Here is a 23,594-nt window from a genome sequence, read left to right as displayed (position 1 = left end):
TGATTTTAGAGATACGATACGATTGCATCTCTAAATAAATGGATGCACCTATCTCAGGCTGCCTGCCCACTTTGCTCTGAATTAGTAGCCAGAAGTCTGGCAGTAAATCAACTTTCTGCAAAGTGACGCACGACACAGGGCTTTCTTTCTACAGCCCTTCAGTGTCATGGGAGTCTATCATGATACCACTGTAGGCCATTAACACCGCTAGCCTCAAGAGTGCGGACACTGGAGGCTGCATCCCTGCATAATGCCAGAAGGCAGAGCCCACCCTCTCCCATTCGTCACAGGGTAGGATTGGATGCGAGCATGATACGTTAGATGTGGCTCCTTGTCCTCTGCAAGGGTAAGGGTTCATGTTAAATTTGTCCTCGGTATATAGTGCTGAGATGCTTTGTCACGCTGACCTTCCCCGCTGTGACACCCCAGAGTGTGGCTGTAGGTCACACGCCCCTTTAGAAGTGGAGCTGCTGTATTTTTTCCCCAGAGAAGTTGATCCAGAAGCCAGGCAGGGTTTTTGCTCCCTGGTGAAGTTGATACAAATATCCTCAGCTTTTGAGGGAGTCAGGCGCAAGGGGAGAAATACTTGCGCATAGTCTCTGGATTTGTGGAATACTAGAAGAATGTAGAAAACATTAACGGCTATGAGTATGCATGCCAAGGATAAGGCGCACATATTTGGGCCCATTTTTATCATTTTTTTATGCAGCGCAACTCAGCAAGCCACCGTGCCCGCTGCATGAAAGGGAAGAAGCGCCTCGTATTTATCATTATTCGACCCATTCCTGTCCTTTCCCCCTGTGCTGGCGCACTTTTTGCTGCCTAGCACCAATGCGGGCTCCATTGCGTCAAGGGTACCCGCGTTGTACGCAGGATTATTGGTTTTGAGCAGGAAGGGACACTCTCCTGCATGAAAACAATCCTCAGAGGTATTTTTATCTTCCTATGTGTGGTGCAGAATGCAGCACACATTGACAGAGGAAAGAAAGAGGAGAAATAAAGATATTTCTCCTTGTTATGCCTCAGTGGGGAGGTGTAGCTTTTTGGCACATTCCCAGGTCTACCGCTAAAGGTAAATCTGGGAATGCGCCAAAATCCATGGGTGGATGCATGGGAAGACCCACTCTCCACCCACCATGGAACCCTTCCTTGGGGCAGTGTAATGCAATGCAGTGGTTTGTGCTGCGTTGCTTTACTCAAGATTTATCAAGCCACGCAGGGCCATGCAAGGAGGCCTTGCGTGGCTTGATAAATCTTACTTGGGTTTGGCGTCGCCCTTGCCCCCCTTGCGTGGTGCAAAGTGGCACTAGGGCGGAGAAAAACTTTGAGAAATCTGATCCTTGGTGTTTACTAAGGTCCTAATTTATTTAGATTGATCAGCACAGTGGTTCTAGAATGTTTTATCCCCACTCAGAATGTTTTGATTTTAAAGACAGATGCTGTAGAATGCTACTTGTTTGAGGTTGCGTAATTCTGTGTTCTAGCTCTGTACTATGGCATTAACACAGACATTGAAACAGTCCCTGTTTGACCTTATGTTTGTGGCCTTAACATTAATATGAAAAATAATGATTGACTTCTGAAAAAATAATGAAAAAACGTTAAGGTAACACATGTCAGCGATTTAGTTTCTGTTTCAGTTTCACATGTTTAACTTAATCTTGCTTATCCTATGAGTATTACTTATTTCCACCATTGTGATTTTTTCATGCATCTTATTACTTTTCTATTGTGAATACTTTGAGTCATGCTAGATGCATGTGACGGAACGCGATTGAGAGCTCAGTCTTTGAGGCTGAAGGCAGTGCAAGTTTCTCACAGTGGGTTGGCCTCTCTGCAGACCGCACAGAGCACGGTCATGTGTTACAGTCGCATTTCAAATTCTGTGTAAATGTGTGTGAAGGAGGTACACAGTTGTCAAACTATTGACAAGGCCAAAGTAAAAAGAACTCAAGCGCTTGTGAGTGAATGTATTGTATATTTGGGGCTGGTTCAGTGAAGGAAATGTAAGGATGTGCATACTGGAGAGAGTGAAAAGAGGATGCTGAAGAGGAGAGAGATGAGGTTTAAGATATGCAGATGGACAAGATATGGAGAGAAATGGGGCATATAACTCTAACATAAGGAACACATAACTGAAGATCAATACTCCTTCCACAGGCCTCAATAATGTTTAAATCATAGTCTCACAATTTCAGAAATATTTTTTTAAAAATCTTAGTTATTTACAACAAAATCATTGTTGTTACTCATTTATCTTAAATAGCTAACCACCATTAATTAAAGCCTATAGTCCTGGCACATTTTAGGTGTATGCCAGTTGTGTTATATATCTGGATTCAACAATAGACATCTCAAAGAGAAAACAAAATACAGATTGGTGGCACACTATGGGAATCACAGACATTTAGTTTACACGTTTAAGCCTTGCTACACCCCTTCTAGACACCATTTACCAATCTTTTTTAAAAATGGGTAATTTTTCTCAGTGGGAGGATCCCCCCTGAATCCCACGTTTGTTCATTGAGCCCACTCGCTACATAAAAGTCATACCCAACTTATAAGCCCCAACTCTTTCAAATGCCACCAGCCGCCACTGCTACTTACAGGGAGATGGAGAACTACCTGGAGCTCACGAGCTACGTGTTAGAGAAGCCTGTCCAAGATGCATGTGCATCACCCTTCTCATCCCCTCAAGTATCAAAGGCTATACAGACGATAACAAATCATTGTACAACAAACACAACTCAGCAGTACTTCTTAGATGTACATGTATCACGTGTTCATGTAACCACCACCGCATGAAAGACATGCAAGTTGGAAAGTGCTGCTCTGCAATATTGAAACTTTTCATCACTGAATATTAATGGACTGTGCAACCACTGCCCCCTCTCCTGCTACATATTACACCGAACAATACATTTATCAGCTTCTGGTATGTCGTGAACTCAGTCTACCTGTGGGGATACCAGCAAACCAACTAGAATGATGACATAGCCATGTCAATGGGACATGGTCACCATCCAAGATCTGTCTAATAGAACAGCGCATATCAAAATACAAAAAAAGCCAACTGGCTTTAATCACTCACGACCCCAAATGTCTCTTAGTGATGCTTCAGATCAAAACTTAACAGGGAAGAATTGTTCATGGGTCAAGTAGAGTCGTTATACAACCCTGTAACTAAGTAAAAGGAAAGCAAGATAGATCACAACATTTAACTCAGTAGCTGTCGAGTGTAATGTTGTTTATGAGTTTTAAATCTTTCTTGGAGAGTTAATTACATACATTGCTAACTGTTTTTATAAACACCAAGAAAACAGATCCGTGTAATGTTACATTTTAAACTTCCAACTCATTGGAGCTCATTCACAAAGGTAATCTTACACTAATGTATGCGTTTACAATTGTTTGCTATCCACTAAGTTAATTTAAGAATAGTTTCTTTATGACTGTGGAGTCTCCGCACATCAAAAAGTAGCACAGTCCTTTCTTTCGAAGGGCGGGGACTTCGCAGTCTTAAAGATACTACCTGTGAATTACCTTGCAAACAATTGTAAAGTTGCACCAGAGTGTAAGTCTGCCTTTGTGAATCAGACCCGGAATGTCTATTGTGACAATGTAAGTTGTGGACTCATTTAGGAATCAAATGGCCCTAGGTCTATGCTCATAAAAATGAAGACTGCTATAAAATCATATATAACGTTCTCTCCCACGCGATATCCCGCGTTTTCAATGTGATGACATCATTCAGGAATTAAATGCCACGCAAGGAAATTTAAAAAAAGGTGTTATATCAGATCCCAACTAGAATTGTTATTCGGCAAATATAAGGTTAGCATTAACATTTCCTGTTTTTACACAGTACCCAATATTCTTTCAAACCAATTGCAGGTTCTCATTTAAGCATTGCATTTATTTTGAAACTGTTTCATGTGTGGGCGTGCCACATTTTTCAGCAATAATACTTAATGCAAGTGTTGTAACTATTTCTTGACAACCACCTTGTGCTTTCAAGATAATTCTTACCAATTGTTTGTGTTCCTTTGCTTTTTTGTTCTTCTTGCTATACACAAGATGTTCTATTTTTGAATAGTGCTATCAATCAATCAATATATACTTTATTCGATTTTAAAAATAAAATCATAAAATTCGAACACAGTGTGATACGTTACATCGATATCGACATCATCATACATTAGAGTTTGGCTTGCTTTAAAAAACCAGAAAGATAACATGATAAAAATAGTGCTATCATCTCTAAAGAATTCAAATTTAACAAACCATTGCCCAAAGTTAAAATAAAAAATCTTATTAATGTGCTATTAATGTCTAGTACATAACAAAAAAGTCTAATTTTGTAAGATATGAGGACTAAGGCTTAGTAACCAGGGCAGACAAGAGCATTCAGGGTTGGCAGTGGGTTGGTGCACTGGAATGGATTAGAACACCTGTCTCATATTTAGGCAGTGGTAGGACAGGGAGATGGGAGGAAGTATCACTATTTATGTGTGATCAATAGACCTCATCAGGAACCTGTTTAGCTTCCAGCCGCAAGGCACGAGGGAGTGCCTCTTAAAGTTTCATTAGGCCTACATCATGGAGCCCGGAGGCTCATACCCCCCCCCCCCCCCCCCCCATATGCTGACTAGTGACCTTTTTCCATGCACTTTCAGTGCCACGCATTTGAATTGGGTTAATTGTGTGTAAGATGGTGCCATTGCCTGAAACATTTCTGCACACATCCCTCAGTGTAATCGCAGGAATAGAGGTCCTCAGATTCCCATCCCAGCCTACATGGCTGGCAGTGACATTGCTGACGTGTTGCTTTTCCACCTTGATGATTTGTTTTTGTGGCTGTTTGCTCTCCCCTTGTTTTTGGCCTCGCACTTCACTCTGGCTCATAAGTCCAGGGCCTGTTTTGCTCTCTGATTATCTGCCTATAGAGTTCTTAAATTCAAGTGAACAATACTTTTCCAAACCTTTTAGTTCTCTTAGTTTCTGTTTGAATGTGGTCATCCTGTCAGGGTTAGGCAGGTCTTAAGCCCTCTTCAAACATGAGTGGCTAAGACTTCGTTTGAGTGAGTGGGGGGGGAGATGATCGTTACGGCGATAGATATGGAGGCCAAGCCCCCTACAAGGGTGCAATAATGGCTTGAGGATTGACTTCAATTGTAATGATGGATGATATTATGAATCGTGTAGTGGCAAAGTCTTTGGACGCTTTGAAGTGCCAAATAGCTGTGGGAGATGCTTGATGAGAACTTGAGGTTTACGAGCAATCAGCGACAGAGGAGCTCAGAGTTCAAACCTCTCATATCTTACCTGGGCCTCAGTGTAAACCTTGTGAGGAAAGTGGATCTGGCGGAAGCTCCTAACACACCAATTTGAGCCATCGGAGCTGATTATAATGATGCACTTTCTAGAAAGTCACACATTTGTTCTTCCCTCTGATTACTAACTGATAAACCTTACCACTCCAAGATGAGATATGGCATTGCAGAAAATGCATGTGCAGTAATACTCTTAAAGGAAATTATACAGTGATAAAGAAAGCCTTTGTATCAAGTCCTACTTTACCAAATACTTCTATTCCTTTTTCACAGGACTGCCTTGTAGCTTTGAGTTTGAAGAGGGGATGACATACGAGCAGATGCAGGTCAGAAATCTTTCAGACCAGCTGTAATATTCTCCTTATTTAAAATTACAGTGTCGCTTCATGACTAACCATCTATATCCTTCACACAGACCATGATAGAAGAGGTACTAGAGGAAAGCGGCTACTACAGTTTACATTCCAACAGGTAAAGTAAGATGCTGACCTTCCTCTGCCTTTTTAAAGAATACAAATGGAATGGACCAAATGATGAAAGAATGATTCAGAATGTTCAACTGGAATTACATTTACCATTCTGCTGTCACTCCCATAGTTTCCATAGTTTCCTTCTTTAAAAGTACATGAATGCTAAGAAACTAATTTGACATTTAAAAAGCGAGTCTATAAATTGTCATGAATTATAAGCATCACTGTTGTATGTCAAATGGTAATTTATCCATAGAGGTTATCAGGATAGAAATTAGGATGCTACATATTGCTTCCAAACAACATAAATTGAATATATGAAATAGGCATATACAATGTAGAATGCTATGGTGAAGAGTTCAGTGATTATGACTATTTGAGACAAAGTTACAGAAAATGGATATTTTACCAAAAGAAAGATTGTGGCTGTCCATAGGAAAGCTAAACCAATTTTTAACAAATGCTGTACTGCAACAGTTTGTGTTTCACGGAATAGGTTTTCAGCTCCACACGTTACTTAGGGAATTATAAAATGATATTGTCATAGAATACCTGGTTTCGGGAAGATCTGGATATGCAAGGGAGTTTGACATTAGTAAGCCAGGCAGTAGCATCACAGAAATGTCTTCATAGAGGAGACCTAACGATAACTATACCGAGAGCGGATGAAACTGCTCAGATAACTCCTTCAACTACCTCTAATCTCGCTCACTGGATCCATTGCTTCAGAGAATCAGAGTATAAATGTGATTACCGTACATTCCTAAATCGGCACTGTGGAGTGTGGTCATGGAATAGTTCATTAAAAATTTGAATTATTTTCCAGTGCAACTTCAGAGTAATACCAAGAGTCCAGGATACTCAAATATTTCCCTTGTAATTATTACACGGGGGTTGCTCTTTGATTACGTTGTTTCTCGTTTAAGTCAGATTCAGGTTTATTTAGGAGCCTATACACTATTCTAGTTCTGAAAGATTTAAGGATTTATTATTAGTTATGTATCCCATTGTAACTATCAGGGTAGAACAGGGATGACGTTCCAGATGATAAGTACCTTTTTATTTTAGTTTGTATTTTCTATCATTTAAGGTATTGAACAAAAAGGTAATACATTTTTCTTTACAGTCTTAGACCCTGAAATCCCTTTTTTGAAATAGCTATGCTCTACTGTGATAGAAAAGCACTGAATTACAACTATAAAACCAATGTCTGTTTTGTGAGCTGTAGGTTTTCTTATAAAAATGCACATATATACCATACACTGTGACAGTTTATTTTTTTCCAAATAAAAGAGGGTTGCCTAAAGATGATAAGATTTGAATGTGCACATGCTGCACTAGAAATGCATCATGGTAAATAATGTTGACAGCCATGTTTATAACAGTGCTGAAGCTTTGTAAAAATTAGATTTGATCTTGTTAGAGTGACAATCTTCTGATGGATACATCTGCCAGTGGATTCCTCACCTTGTGAATATCCCCTGCGCCAGCAATATTCGGAAACTTTTGTAGCAGTTCCTGCCGATGAGGTCGAAGACGACATCACAGAGACACGGCTCCGCTCATGACTTCGCTGACGTCACCGGATCCATAAGAAGACCTCGTTGGCGTGATGACGTCAGTTCCCTTTTTTCCGCACCGTCGACGCTAACGGATTTCGGGACTCTCTCCGTAGCTTTGGTTTGATACTTTGTTTTCTGCTGGTATCTCTCTCTTCTTCTTGTCTGCAGCTGAAGATGTCGACAAAGAAGTCTGGTTTTAAGCCTTGCAGGGAGTGCGGTAAGCACATGTCGATAACGGATCCGCATGAAGACTGTGTATGGTGCCTTTCATCGGACCACGATGTCGAAGGATGTTCTTGCTGTCGCAAGATGAGCACAAAGGCTCTGAAGGAGAGGGAAGCCAAATTATTCATCGCCAGGATGAAAAAGGAGAAGAGAGGTCGGAGAAGATCAAGGTCGAGGTCGGCGTCGAAGTCAACTTCGGGACATGCTTCCAAGTCCAAGAAGCATAAGAAAAAGAAGAGGCATGGATCTCGACATCGCTCGGACAGGGATGCGGCTCTGAGATCGACCTCACCTTCTTGACGTCATAAGGACTTTGTATCTCCTTTGCCTGTTTCTGTTCCTGATTCTCCTGTTGGCCTGTCATTGCCTGTTGCTTCACTGGAGCATTCTCCGGCTCCGGCCCCGGCTCCGTCTCAGACGCCAGCTCCAAATCCGGCTCCTGCTTTGTCTCCGGTTCCAATTGAAGAGCTTCCAGCTCCGGGCGAGCCTTCGGCTCCGCAGATCCCACCGTCGGCGCCGATCGGCCCGAGTCCGGTGATGCCTCAGCATGAGCCATATCCTTCGTTACTAGGACCAGGTCAAGATCCGACGCATTATCTAAATGTTATGTATGGGGTCTTTTCCAGAGCCTTGTACCCCTCTGGTGCACCTTTGGGTCCCATGGCTTTCAGTTTGGGAGTTCCTCAAGCTTACCCTCAGGCTCCCTTCATGCCATTTATTCTGGCGACGCCGTCTTGGCATCTACCAGCGCCGAGGACATCGACGCCACTTACTTCTTCACCGGCGCCGACTCTGCCTCGTTCGACGCCGGCTGTTCCTTTGGATCCGCGCTCGACGCCGGCACCGTCGGATTCGGTTACGGCGCCGCCGACTCCTGCTATGAGGATCAGATCTAGGAGGGAGGCCCAAAGGGTTCTGGAGGAACAGAGGTACCAGATGGAAGAAGTGGAAGAAGGTGAGCTGATGAAGTCAGACGATCTATTTGAAGAATTGAAGGAGGCTACTGGCCTAGACTTGTCACCTGAATGGGAGATTGCTCCTCCTGCTGATGCTCCTTTAAAGGATGTGGCTCCCTACCACTCTGTTATTAAAAAGGCGGCTGAGCTTCTGGATCTACAGTTACCATCTGCAGAGTTTAAACCAAACATTCTTACAGAGGTTCTACACTCTCCCTCCTCTGTATCGGAGCCTTTGCTTCCTTTTAATGACGCCATTATTGAGCCGGTAATGGAGGTATGGCGTAAGCCCTTCTCTGCTCCTGCGGTTTCTAAGGTTGTTGCAATGAGGTATAGGGCGGCTCCAGGGGACCCAGACTTTTTAACATCTCATCCTTCTCAGGAGAGTCTGGTGGTTCAAGTTGCCTGTTCCAAAAGATCTACAGGTGCTTTTTCCCAAGTCCCGAGTGACAGGGATGCAAAGAAGTTAGACCAGTCGGCTAAGAAAGTCTTCTCTTCTGCCAGTATGGCTTTAAAATCAACGAATGCCACCTGTCTTTTGGGCCACTATATCCATGCTCTTATGGATTCAGCAAAACAACTGGCCCCAAAACTGTCAGAGGAAGATAGACTGAACTTTAATGAGATACTGTCGGACACCCAGGCGACTGCACGTCAGGTAGTGGCTTGGATACCGCTGATTCTGTCGCAAGGATTATGGGCTCTTAAGTTGCCACAAGGAGGAGTGAGTGGCTCAAGTCATCCGAGTTCTCCCCTGATGTGCAGGCAACGCTCCTGGACTTGCCTTTTGATGGCTCTGGTCTTTTTGGCAAGAAAGCGGATGCTGCGCTCAAAAGATTTAAAGAGACCAAGGCCACGGCCAAATCTTTGGGCCTGCAAACTCAGCCTAGGGGTTAGTTCAGGAGGTACAGGGGCTTTGGAAGGTCATCCTTTCGTACATACAGACAGCCCCAGCAGCAGCAGCAGCAACAGCAGCAGAACACTCTGTATAAGAGCTACAGAGGCAGAGTCAGCGGTCGTACTCGAGGTCGACAGCCCTCCTCCTCCTCCTCTTCCTCTTCCTCTTCCTCAGCCCCTCCCACCACTGCAAAGCAGCCCTAGATCCACCATTCTGGATCATGCTGGTCCTGTGAGTGGCCGGCTTACCCATTTTCTACAAGATTGGGAATCGGTTACTACAGACCTTTGGGTTCTAGATCTTGTAGAAAATGGGTACACCCTTCCCTTTCGGATTTCCCTCCAAATTACCCTCCTTGCCAAGGTGCTTGCTCGGAGGACCACCTTCTTCTCCTGCAGGAGGAAGTCCTGACATTACTGAAAAAAGGTGCAATAGAGGTGGTTCCAGAGTGGGAAAGAGGTCAGGGATGCTACTCCCGGTATTTCCTGATTCCGAAAAAGGACGGCAGATTGCGTCCAATCCTGGACCTCAGGATCTTGAATTTCTTTCTGAAGCAAGAGAAGTTCAAGATACTCAACCTTGCGCAGGTTCTTCAAGCGCTGCATCAGGAGGACTGGATGGTGTTGATCGACTTGCAGGATGCGTATTTCCACATCCCCATCCTGAAGTCGCACAGGAAGTATCTCCGGTTTACGGTAGGGTCGCAACATTATCAGTTTGCGGTCCTCCCGTTAGGTCTTACTACTGCACCTCGGGTCTTCACCAGGGTGATGGCAGTGGAGGCAGCCCATCTCAGAACGTTGGGAATTTCAGTTTTCCCCTATTTGGACGACTGGTTGATCAAAGCAGAGTCTCCAGAGAGGGTACTTCATCATCTGCAGGATACAACTTAGCTGTTGTACAAATTGGGTTTTTCGATAAACGTACCCAAATCTCACCTGGTGCCCTCTCAGCGCAACCTGTTCATGGGGCGGTACTGGACACTACTGTGTGTCAGGCATTGAGCATTGTGCATTATGAGCTAAAGAAGCAGGGTGGCACGCAAGAGTGAGAGCAGCGGGAACTGATGCTATGTAGTAGCAACAGTCGATTGCGGGGACAGGAGCACGAGTTGCAGGGAATGGCAGGGTTTGGACCTGCAGGCCCTGAAACCTAGACCCTATGAGGCAGCAAGGCTCCAAGATATGTCAAAAGTAGAAGTGGTGGCAACAGCAGGACTCAGCGTGACAGCTTCAGAAGTTTCAGGATATGACAGAAGCATCTTAAGTAAAAGAGTTTGACTACATATGTGATTCCAGCTGCCAGGTTGTGTCTGTTGTAAACGGAGGGGAAGCTTGCACTGCTGCTAACTACTGCGAGCAAGGAAAGCTTGTTTATTGCTGTCAAGGAGTACCAGTTTTGTGAGGAAAGAAAGTTTGCACTGTAGGGTCACAATATGCAGTGAAGTGTACATTGCTGTTGCCAGGACTTACACATTCTTTAACAGAGGGAAGCTTGCACTGCTGTCACTTCACTTGTGCCTGTTCTTTAGGGAAGTGAAGCTTTCACTGCTCCTTCCTCATCTGCACCTGTTCTGTGAGAGGGACACATTTCTGCTGCTGCTTGACATCTACCCGTTTTGCCGGGACGTTTTCACAATTGCTGTCCTTTTTGTACCTAATCTGTTTGACAACACCTTTGACTGCTTCTCCTTCGACTGTCACATGCCCAGTACCTATTCTTTGTGTTATTTATGTTGCCAATGTCATGATGTGGGGTGTTTCTCAGGGATGCGTGGTCTCAGACTACTTCATTGCTTTGATGCTGTGATGTCGCATGGGGTTGGTTTAGGATATTAACGTAGAGGTCAGCCACTCGTGGTCTCAGTGGGTCCTTCACCTTTGTAAAAGTAATCTCTTGTCTCTGGCACCAGGCTTAAGCTTTAAAATCCACTCTCAGGTGGACATTAAAAAGAAGAAATGCAGCTGGGCTGTGGTCATCAGCAGATGTGTTAACCCACAGGACTAAACATGCCAGTTTGAACTTGGCAGAGGGTAGTAGACGGCAGGGCAGGTACCAGCTGACTGCAAAAGTGAGTCTGCTCGAAAGACAGCAAGGCCCGGAGGTTGTGCAGCCAGGATGCTTTTTCAACTGAGCCTTTGAAGTGTATGTGTTTTTCATATGGAACTGTACATCTTTTTTCTCCATGTTTTCCATCTGCCAGCTCCTACACGCAGAGATGGTAAGGAGGACCAAGAGGTGAACCACACAAAGGGCAAGCGTTCTGAGGCACACCCTGATTTGCGAAATAATCTTTTAGTGGGCATAGCCAGGTGCTCTCCATGCACAGTGCAAGCTGATACACTTTGTCAACCCATGATATGTTCGGCTACCGAATACCCTCTGCAAAAGTCAGACACAGCGTTCCATGAGATGGATGCGGAGTGTCAGCAACCAGCAGTCCTCAGCAAGGCACAGTGAAATAGTGCACCTCACGTGTGTACCTGCTCGGTGCTTAATTTTTCAAATAATAAGCACTGGGGCTCAAGGTTTTGATCAGAAGCCTGTGTGCACCCACTGTCACACACTTTATAACACATTATTTCACTCTTTCTGCTCTTTTTCATCCTTTCATTTGGTTTGTTGTCGCTATTTTATCTGTGTTTCCCTTCCTCCTTCTTTCACCCTTTATTGTTTTTTCTCTCTTGCTCTGGGTCATAAACTGATGAGTAAAAATGTCTGTCGGTCCCCAGTAATGAGCGTTGGTGTGCCCAACCTGCAACCACCGGCTCAGATTAGGCACTGTCCCTACTCAAGTACACATGTTCGGCCTTACCCAAACAGAGGCACAGAGCAATCATGAGGTAGAGGAACACCGGGATGGGTTGCTCTGCACTGCTGCTTGTGGACATGGAATTTTAGAGTCTTTATGCGACTGTTAAAGTTACTGTGTGACATGTCATTATCATCTGATAGAGACATCTAGCTGCAGGTTCCTTAACTTTGAATTCTCCCCAGGCGCCAGACTGGATCTAGAAAACTTTCAGCAATACCTCAACGCGCTGGGTGATTGCATTGTACGGCCCCGCGGTGATGTCGTCTTCGGATATGACATCAGTTCAGTGGGGCAACTACCCTCCGACGTGCAGAAGTCTGTTTCTTCTTTTCCGTGCTGCAACGCGGATCCATAGAAGTGGTTTTTGGGCCTTATGCTTTTGGCCTACTTCGACGCCTTCTTGCATCTGGGAACAGTGTGCCTATGCCTTCGGGTTTTAAGACGTGAAAGACCTGTACTCAACATATGTCAGCTAAGGATCCTCATTCCATCTGTATGTGGCGCCTGGAGAGCACCACGACTCTGAGGAGTGTGATGCCTGTAAGAGGCTGAAGCCTATGTCCTTGCGGGAAAGGCGAATGAAGTTGTTGACTGTGCAGCTCTCCCATTCGGGATCTAGGTGATGTCGATCTCCTTCCCGCTCTGAAGTTTCTGCGCAGGGCCATTCCAGGAGCCGTTCCCATGGGCTTCGCCTGTCCAAGTCATGGAAATCCTATCGGAATCGATATGGGTCACGGAAATCTTCGGCCTCACGAAGTTGTGACATTGTTTTTTTTTTTTTTTTTTTGGACTACAGCATTTATTAATAACAGTTGTTACAAATGGTGGAACATGACAAGTCACAAGAATACATGAATATGAAATTTACGGAACTGGTTTACCACCACCCCTCCAATGGACCAATGGAAATTAATCACAGCCCCTAAAAAGTTTCAGTTCTGGGTATAGCAAGTTAGTGAAAGGGTATACATTTTGGTGCTTATGATGACGTGGTGGCACTTGCTTATTTTCTATTCAACGCGACACGCTGTCTGTTGAGACGATTTATCTCCCTGATGTTGAAAAGACTTTGTCAGATTTTGAACTTCGAACTTTTTTTTTTTTTTTTGAAACCGTTTATTACAAAGTTCAAAGAATATACAAAGATGGGCCTACAACCTTCAGGCCGGCCGCTAGCGAACAAGAGGAACATATGATACACACAGTAGAACGCATGCTGCGGCAAAGGGAAACATACAGGAGTTAGCAGCGTTGATGGCCACACCATCCGGACCCCACATAACGGTTTCTTTTTAACATAAATAACAACAAAAAATCAAACCACAAGGCAACCCACAATCGAAAACAGCAGCATGTGCTCCCCTAGAAGGGGGACCCTACCGATCCATAGGAGTATCAAGGGGGGGAGAAGGTCAGGACAGGGACTGGGTGGACTCCGTGCCCGGTCCCGGAGAGCTAAACCGGCTAAGGGGACGGGGCAGGCGATGGATCGGGCAATAACGGCGGGGCACAGATTCCCCCGCGGTAGGCGTTCCAGGGGAGTTGTGACATTGTTGCTGGTTCCACCCGCTCCTTACAGGAGGATGTAGCGCAGGAGTCGACCCCGAGCCTCTCTCTTATCCTGGAGCAGGGGTGACCATGACCCAAATTCAGGCATATTTTCATGCTCATCACTCCTTCTTTGGGTCTGCACCTCCTTCGGGCCTCAAAGAGGTTAAAGGGACTCTGGTCGGGAGCATGCTGGCGGGTTCACCCTCTGCACCGGCCAAGGACCTCGACTCCATACCTGGAGTCATTATGACGTCGGGATACAGCCCAGTGCGACGTTAGTGGCGTCGGGTGAGGTAGTCAAGATGCCGCAACAACGCTGGTTGACGCCGGAGACCCCATTCATCGTTCACGGCGATACGACGTTGCCCCGCGCCGGAGACACCGCTTATAGCCACAACAGTACCTGCACCTTTTCCTTTACAAATTGAGGCTAAAGCTGGTTATGTTGCTATTTCTCCAGTATTACCAGAAGACTCTGCAGATACTGGTGACGTCAACCACTTGGTTGGTCTTGGTCAGCCTCAGGTGGGAGGTTCTTTGTCAACATTTGGTGGAGACAGTAATCTGCAACCAGCTCCTAATTATGGTCTGCTTTCTCCCCCACGAATGGCGATGGAGGCTAGTGCAGCTTGTGCTGAGATTATTAAGAGAGCTACTGAAATACAAAAATTGCAGCTTCCGTCGGTGACTTTGTCATCTGATCTATTGTTAGATCTGGTTCATTGAGGTGTCACAGGTGTTGAGCCTTTATTACCTTATGGAGAGTCTCTGTACGACATTCTCCTGGTTACTTGGGCATGGCCTATGTCAGGTATTTCTGGTGATCGTGCCATTTCCCATTGTCATCGTCCTGCTCCGGATGACCCTGCTTGTCTTTCTCAACACCCTTCTGTTAAAGGGTTTTTTGTGCAAACTGCTACAGCTTCGCCAAGTTTGGAGTTTCTCCTTTGCTTCCACCAGACTGAGAGTCTAGGTGGTTGGAGATGTGTGTCCTGAATATCTTTGCGTCGACTAGTTCGGCCTTGATATCTCTGAACACATCTTATGTCTTAGGAAGGGCTTCCTATACGTTGTTGTACTCTTTCAAAAACTGCTTCCTTCCCTTCCTGAAGGGGTCAGGGCTGCACTCTCTCAGCTTGTTCAGGATGGCTGTGAGATGGCAAAATGTAATATTAAATCGGTGAAGGACACAAAGGATTCTCTTGGAAGAGCTATGGCTCGATCAGTTGCTTGGTTGCGCGAGTCGAGATTTCTGATAATGTTTGATGGAGCCTGTTTATTTGACAGCCATGCTGAATATGCGGTACAACGCCTCATTGCTGGCCATTTGTAATTTTGACCTTATCGGGTATTTTTTCTATTTCTTATGTATCCACGGCTATGGTTCTTATGTTTAAGAATTATTTCCTACCTCTGCTATGTCTTGTAGTGTTGAAGTGTTAAGCACTACTTTTTGCATATAATGAGAGGATTTGTGTTCAGATTTGATTTTTTTTTTAAATCTCCAGAGGGCATTTACAGCTGTGTAGCTGGTTATTTATTCTTCATTTTACTCTGAAGAAGAGCTTGGTCTCAAGAGGTTATACCCCTTATTGGGTATCTGACTTGCTCTATGTGGAGTATTGGTTTGCTATTGTGTAGCTCTTTAGAAATACTACTTTTGTAGTCTATTTCTGTACTATAGATCTCTATGATATACAGCTTCGTCCTTATTGGATTTTGTTTTATGTTCTCTTGAGGACTATGGTAGTGAACTAATAACTGCTCTTTTCCTCTTGTGATGCCCTCTCAGGGGTTCTGGTATGAAACAGGCAGCAAAGAACATTTTACTCAGAGGCTGCCTGTGGGATGATCCTTTAAAATACCCTGACTTAACAATAAGTACAGGTGCTACCCACCATCAAGCCATATTTGGTAACATTACTTTGCACGTTCTTAACTTTTAAAATGTCCAAATATTGACTACAAAATAAGTCACAGGTACCCTCCCTCCCTCCCCCAAGAATACATGATGCTGTTAGCAAATAACTCTGTATTGCCTGATGGGCACTAAATCATTGTAAATACGTTTAAACAGAAATAAACCTCTTTCTCCCGTTTGTTTTATTTATATAGCACTTGCTACTTCTCAGGAAGCAAGTGCTAAATAAATGCAATTACATACACTCTAATTTTCTTTTTTGAGCCTTTTTAGTTGGCAGCACTCAGATCTCAGACATACAACAGCCCTGTGTCAGGTGGAAACTCGTAATTTGTAAAGCCAAAAATGGCTTTATTTTACCTGTCTTCTGCCTAAAGTTGCCTCATTTTCAATGTTTGTTAATAGGTGAAATGCATTCCCTGATTTTGTTTTCTGAAATGTCCCACTTTCCAGCTGTAAAAAGTTGGCAAGTCTGAGGGCATGCTTTGGGTTCGGAGAGGGCGAAGTTTTCCTTTCAAATGCATAGGCTCTCTCAAATCCCAGTGCTAATGGGCAAACATTGTCTCTCCTTCAGACCATGGGGAATGCTCAAAAAGCATTGCCCAGCACCGTGAGAGCCCTCACCATGGGGTCTGTGCCCTAGGGTACTGTGAATAACCAGTGATGTCCACCCTCTCCTTTGATGACATTTCCCAGGAGCAGGAGAAGCTGAACATGTCTTAAAAAAGAAAATATTTTGCTCCGGTGTCCATTTCTTGAACAGTGCTCTGCCCAGGCTTCTACAGTGACAAACACCCAAGCTGCAGCCCAGGTTACGGCACACCGGGGGGTCAAGTCGTTTTCACCCAATGGGCGTTGCACGTCTGTGTATGAATGAAAAAACTCTTATCGGTAGGTACAAATAAACTTCTTGCTTCAAAGGTACGGTACAAAGCGGCTCATAAAGTGCCCCTCACCTGTGAGGTAATATGGCTCAGAGAACAGAAAGCGGGGCAGCGTAGCACGCAGTGGGCTGCAGGTCAAGAGTTCAAGTCCTGTCACAATGACACTTGTTACCACTATCACTTAGAAAACTGAAAAAGTGTTGTATGACCGCTAGGACTTAATTTGAGCCGGTGCTTGCCGGTAGGGGCCACCGCCGCTCATTTTGGGTATCAGCACTTATTTTTCCTCTTCATACATTTCCATAGAGCAAGAGATGGAATAATACAGAAAGAAGAAATAAAAATAAGCATTGGCGAAGCCAATAGATCTTGGCTTTGCAAAAGCTATTGTCTTTACCAATGTTCTTTAGCTATGTTCAGTATGGCTATAAGTTAGTGGCGCAGAGGAGAGTGGTTTAGAGTGCCGTAGAGTTTAATAGAGAAGAGTGTCATAGAGTGGAGTTGCATAGTGTTGTTTATTAGAGTGGCAGACAGTGGAGTTGTGCAGAGTGCAGTACAATGGAGTAGCGTTGAGTGGGCTGGTATGCAGTGCATTGGCGTAGAGCGCTGCAGAGTATAGTGTAACCCTGGGTGGAGTTCGCGGAGTTGCGCTATGCAAAACTACGCAAAGTGCTAAAAAAACTCCGCTGCACTACGCGGATCTCTGCAAGCAGCGGAGTTTGATAGAAAAATGCTGTTTGTGGTAATTGCACAGTGCTGGATGCTTGTCCGCACTGTGCGGTCATCTCAAACGGCACCCTGCACAGTGCAGGCTTTCCTTTTCTGCCACTCGAGTAGATTTATACTCGAGCGGCAGCTTTCTCAACGCGAATGGGCAGTTTCTCAACGCGAGCGGTTGCGAGCATACGCGACCACTCGCAATGAGAAACCTGACGACCCGCGTTTAGAAATTTCGGCAGGAGGTTTATTTTCCACGCTCACGCTCGCCAATTTGATGTTGACGATCACGAACGAGGAAAAATATTTCCGGGAAGTTGATTTTCCACGCTCACCAACTTGGCGTTGGTGAACGCGAGCGAGGAGAAAAACTCAGCGAACTCCGCATAACTCCGCATGCAGAAAACTCCGCAAACTCTGCGAGCGGAGCGGAGTTCATCGCCCAGGCCTAGTATAGTGGCATTAAGTGCAGTGACATAGAGTGCAGCGTCGTACAGTGCAGCATGGTAGAATGCGGTGGCTTAGATTAGAGAATTGCATAGTAGAGTGGAGTAGAGTGCCTTGGTGCAGAGTGGAGAGGTGCACAGTTGAGTGGGGAAGAGTACAGCAATGTAGAGTACAGTGATGTAGAGTAGAGTGGCATAGAGAACAGTGGCATAGAGTGGTGCACAACAAAGTGGTATAGAGTGGTGCAGAACAGAGTATAGTGCTGGAGAGTGCAGCGGTGTAGAGTGGATTGATGCAGAATAGAGTGTCACACAGTGTTGTGACAAAAAGTGCAGTAGTGCAGAGTAGAGTGGGGTAGAGTTCAGTGGCATAAAGTGCAGTGCTGCAGAATACAGTGGAGTAGAGGGGTGTAGAGTGGTATAGAGTGCACTAGCATAGAGTAGTGCAGTGGCATAGAGTAGGAGTAGCGTGGAGCAGACTGGAGCAAGCTGGCATAGAGTGCAGCGGCATGGAATTCAGTGGCTTACAATGCAGAGCAGTAGAATGAAGTGGCATAGATTAGAATGGTGCATACTAGAGTGCAGTGGTGTAGAGTGCTGTGGTGCAGAGTATAGTGGAGAAATGCAGGGTAGAGTGAAGTGGTGTGGAGTGGTGCAGGGTACAGTGGAGTGGAGTGGTGCAGGGTAGAGTGCAGTGGCGTAGAGTAGAGTGGCACAGAGTGAAGTGGTGCAGAGTAAATTAGAGTAGTGTACAGGGGATTGGCATAGAGTGCAGGAGCGTAGAGTAGAATGGTACAGAGTAGAGTGTATTGGCATAGAGTGCAGTGGCCTAGTGTGTAATGTTGCAGAGTGGTGTAGAGTACAGTGGCCTAGAGTGCATTGGCATAGAGTGGTGTAGAGTAGAGCAGAGAAGCATTGAGTGCAGTGTCGTTGAGTGAAGTGGCATAGAGTGCAGTGACGTAGAGAGTAGTGGTGCAGAGTAGAGAAGAGTGCAGTGGCATGGTATAAATTGGAGTGGTGTAGAGTAGAGTGCAGTGGTGTGAAGTGCTGCAGAGTAGAATGGAGTGGCATAGAGTGGAGTATGCATGGCGTGGCAGTGCACCACCATTACAGACAACACATTATCAATTGAAATGACCATTACATTTGCACAGACATACATTTTTACTAATAAAACTATACAGCGCACAACGATAATGTGTGGAAACGGCATCAACTACCGTATTGATTTGTTTTGATCATATTAAAGTATTTGTTTCCAACACCCTTCAGAATAAACAAAACATGTGCTTCATTTGTGCTTTGCTAATTCTGAAATACTTTCACAGTTCGTTTAAATGTTGTGTGCTAGAAAAAGCCCTTTCCTTTACCTCAGTATCCAGCAACTTTGTCACATAAATCCTTTAATTTTGAAGTAAAAGAAAACACCAAGCTCCCTCAGAAGACAGAGCCTGACATCTGACCTTGAATGCACATCAATGTGACAAAATAAGAGCTAGATTTATAGGCCTGTTTACAGAAAAGAGCTCTCGTGGAAGAATCTAAGAAGAGGTAGGGTGAAAAGGCTTTGCTCCTTAGGAGTGACGAACCGAACCCGGACAACCTGGAACAAATAAAGCCAGCAAATAGAAAGCCAGAAAGTGTGAGTGACAAACCACAAAGCCAATGGTAAGCAGCGGGTGGAATGCATTCCCAGAGAGGTTTCTGAATGTCCCCAAGAAGTCTTTAGCAAACCAGTCCTAAAAACTGCTTAGAGTTAAGGCACGAGCCTCTCTTTTCACAGTTCTTTTAAGCACGACTTTTTTCGGCCATCTCCTGAATTTCTTGTTTGGAATAACAAAAAATTATATCTAAAATAAAATTAAATCTGATCGAAACAGTAATGCCAAAATAAAAGATGACACAATGGTACGTCTTAATGTAACAACAAAGGTTTTAAACGAAGCGAAATAAAATTGAAAGAAAAAAGCATCAGGTAAATACTACAATATAAGGGACTTTATTAATCAGTGGTTTAATTTGTAAAGCAAGTTTTTTATGTACGCGCGTGCCATCCAGTGATATGGCAAGACATCCTCTGCAGAAAGTGGCACCATGCCCCTCGGAGAAGGTCACTGTTCTTTCTGGTGCCAGTACTATTTTCTGTCTTACTTTTAAACTCTGCCTGTAATTTTAGAAAGTGCTAGTCTGCTTTCACAACTTCAAGAGTTCTTTTAATTTTTTATGCCATCTAAAGGCCCAGGGCTTACTTTAAGAATTCTTTTTTGGGGATATAAGGTCCTTCATGGCGACACTGGTGGGAAAATGATGTGGAAATGCAGCTCTTGTCCAGCTGCTCCGTACCCTGCTGTGTAATCAGCCTGTCAGTCGCGACCATGTCTCCCACTTTCACAATTCAGGAGCTTTCGTTGGGTGTTACTCTAGAAGAGTGGTGCACGGTGCACATAAAGGCTTAAGAACGGGTGATGTTCCTATGGTCGCCCTTCTTTTTTTTTTTTTTAACTCCTTTTATTGAGTCAGCAGATATAGTAATAGCAAGCATTACAATGTAATGAAAACATACAATAGTCAATATATTGATTTCTAGGCAGGGGACTATTGTATAGCATTTGTAAAAGAAGAAAGTAAACCATGTGGGTACGAAAACGGCAGTCCCAAACATTTTTAACCTCTGTGTCACTTTCCGCAAAACAAAACCCTGGTCATGCCCATCAAGCCTATCTATATATATCATACCTATTTGAACAGCCTTACTGCCCTTTGCTGTCTCTCTATATGGTTTCAACTTCCGCAGGTTGTGGCGGAGGCGGTTTTAATCGAGGCCCCTAAAATCCGCCCATCGTTTCCATATTTTAAAGTGTTTCTGAGGGCACCTTCGCGCTTTAAAGATGGGCTGCTCCAGACCCATACAACAGTCGAGGCCCGCCATCCAAGCACCTAATTTGGGTGGAGTCGGAACCTTCCATGCCCTTGCAATGTCCCTTTTAGCTAGGGTAAGACCCAAGAACAGTAAATGCCTTTTAAAGATGTTACCCCCAATTTCGTTTGTGATGTGCAGAAGGACGAGCCTGGGAGAGAGAGGTATGATCCAACCTAACACTTCAGATAGGCAGCGAGTACCCCCGCTCCAAAACCAGCCCAGTGCATCACAGCTCCAGGTTTTATGCAATAACATACCTTCCTCGCTACCACATCATAGGCACACAGTGGAGTCTATCAGTCCCGCCCTACACAGTCGATATCTAGTGAAATAAGCACGGTGTAAATACTTAAATTGGATAAGCCTAAGACGGGAGGCAATTGCGGCGGCCCTCGGGGACTCCAGGGCATCTCTCCAGTCATCGCTGTCTAAGGGACCCAAGTCTGTCTTCCATTTCTCCCGGATTGGATCCAAAGTCGTGGAAAGATTCATCACTAATGTTTGGTAGATCTTTGCGGTTTTATGGTCGCCCAAGTCTCCCATAAAAACTTTGGCCTCAATCGGGTTGAATTCGGGAAGAGATTCTAGGTTCGTAATATAGGGGGATAAGGCATGTCTCAGTTGCAGATATTTGTAGAATTGAGTGCGTAGCATGTCATATTCATGTCTGAGTTCCTGGAAGGATTTAATTGTGGTGCCATGCATTACATTACCCAAAGTGGATATACCTATAGCGTCCCATTGTTTACACCCTGCTAATGCAGTCACCTGCGGCATAAGGCCGCTCTGCCAGAGAGGGGTCTCCCCCGTCAGCCGTTTCCACCACCCCATCCTGCACAGCGAGTCCGTCCACACCCCGAAGATTACTCGAGTAGCTGGCGGCTGCTTACGCAGCTCTCTCAGCTTGTAGAGCAATCTGTATGGCAACACAACTCCCATCAGCCATTTCTCCAACCGATAGGCCGGGTCGTTGCTATTTCCATACCACCAGTCATTTAAGACCAAAAGGTGGGATGCTGCATGGTACGATTGAATATCGGGGGTCGCTATACCCCCACAGTAGGTTGATTGGAAGCATGTTTTAAATGGTACCCTAGCAGCCTGATCTTGCCATAAGAAGCGGCTCAGCCTGGAATTGAGCTGTTGAAACCAGGAGATCGCCATCTGAAAGGGGTGGTTTTGTAATTGATAGAGGAGGCGAGGGAGGGACATCATTTTGAATATTGCCGACCTACCCAATATGGAGAGGGGCATACGCGCCCAAGACTCCATCTCTGTCTGTGTGCCCATCCAGATGGGGGTATGGTCGCCCTTCTCAGTATTATTAACTAAAGTTCCAAACTTATTAGAGTAGAGTGTAACATAAAGACTAAAATGAACAGATCCTAAACATTTCAGGAGGAACTCTCAGCTGTGCGATCTGCTCCGGATTAAATAAAAGCAACAAGTCCAGCTTTGGAGATCAGCCTGTTACTGTACCCTCGGACATACCACTCGTCCGTACCCCTTTCGTGGCGACACCACCTGACACATGGTGGCCATACTTGTTATTTCCAACATACACGCACTGCTGCTAAATGACAGGCCACCAAGTAAACATATACCCCCGAATGCAGAAAGACCGTCACCCACACACTCATAACCAGCAGACTGGACTACAGCAACACCCTCTACGCTGGAATCAACAGAACCCTGCTGCACAAGCTCCAAACCATCAAGAAGGCAGGAGCAAGACTCGTCCTAGGGACACCACAACACGAACATATGACCCAACACCTTCGAGACCTCCACTGGCTCCCCGTCGAGAAGAGAGTGACCTTCAAACTTCTCACTCCTGCCTACAAAGCCCTCCACAACATCGGACCCAAATACCTCAACAAGAGAGTCTCCTTCAACGTACCCAAGAGGAACCTCCGCTCTGCCGACCTCGCCCTGGCAGAGACCCCCCGCATCCGCAGAAACAGAGCAGACGGACGAACCTTCTCCTACATCGCAGCCAAGACCTGGAAAGGTCTCCCAGCAAACATCAGATGCTCCCCGAACCTGCACACCTTCAGGAAGAACCTCAAGACCTGGCTCTTCAACTGAGCCAGAGATGCCTCACCCCACCCCCCCAGCGCCTTGGGACCCTCACGGGTCAGTAGCGTGCTTCATAAGCCCCTGATTGATTGATTGATTGATTGATTGATAATCTCTTTTAACCAATAACGCAGATATTGCCAGGAAACAATGTAGTTTTTAAGGAGTGCTCCAAAATGCTACATAAGCCTTTCTCTATTGTTACATATCTGTGCTGTGCATGTTCATCAGCAGCGGCCGGCGCAGGTAAGCGCGGTGGGCGGAGGCGGGGTGGGGGGAGTAGACAGACGAAATAGGTAAAATTAAATAAATAAATAAAACATTCCATCCTCTGTCGACTTTTCCACCACCCCACTGCCATTACCTGTACCGGCCGCGACTGGTGCCCATAGCACAGAGGTAACGGGATGCCTTCAAGACATGTCTGTACATCATTTCTTAAATACTAAGCTTATAATTCTGCACTGGAAAGATTTATAAAATTACATCTAAAAGCAAGTTTGGTGGAGTAAGAACTGTTGAACCAAGTTACTTACCTTCGGTAACGCATTATCTGGTAGAGACTCTATCTAGCTGCAGATTCCTGACCTTTGAATTTCCTAGGCGTCAGGCTGGATCCGGATACTTTTGCTGAGCAATACCCCTTGCATGCAATGTCGGGCGGCTCCATTCGACTCCGCGTGTCATCTATGACGTCGGTAACGTTGTTTATGACGTCGCGTGCCTACATAGGTGCCACCCAGGCGCACGGACTTCAGTACTTTTCATTTTTCCATGCCAAAGGCGCAGAGCCTCGAAGTGACCAACGTAAAGTTGT

General features: G+C 45.1%; 1 protein-coding gene across 2 annotated transcripts in view; it reads left to right on the top strand.

The window, feature by feature from the left end:
* Window positions 1–23,594, top strand: part of NEK10 (NIMA related kinase 10) — a 1,348,206-nt gene that overhangs the window by 1,285,379 nt on the left and 39,233 nt on the right. Inside the window, exons 35-36 of one of the 2 annotated variants that reach the window (XM_085630543.1) lie at window positions 5,607–5,659; window positions 5,749–5,804. In XM_085630543.1, the coding sequence (XP_085486669.1) occupies window positions 5,607–5,659; window positions 5,749–5,804 (109 nt within the window). Of the gene's footprint in view, window positions 1–5,606; window positions 5,660–5,748; window positions 5,809–23,594 lie in introns of those variants that run through there. The other variant, XM_085630544.1, reaches the window with a different exon arrangement.

The sequence above is a fragment of the Triturus cristatus genome, chromosome 10 (genome assembly GCF_964204655.1).
Source record: "Triturus cristatus chromosome 10, aTriCri1.1, whole genome shotgun sequence".
Lineage (NCBI taxonomy): Eukaryota > Metazoa > Chordata > Amphibia > Caudata > Salamandridae > Triturus > Triturus cristatus.
The sequence above is the reverse complement of the archived record's forward strand: the minus strand, read 5'-3'. Positions and strand labels throughout refer to the sequence as shown.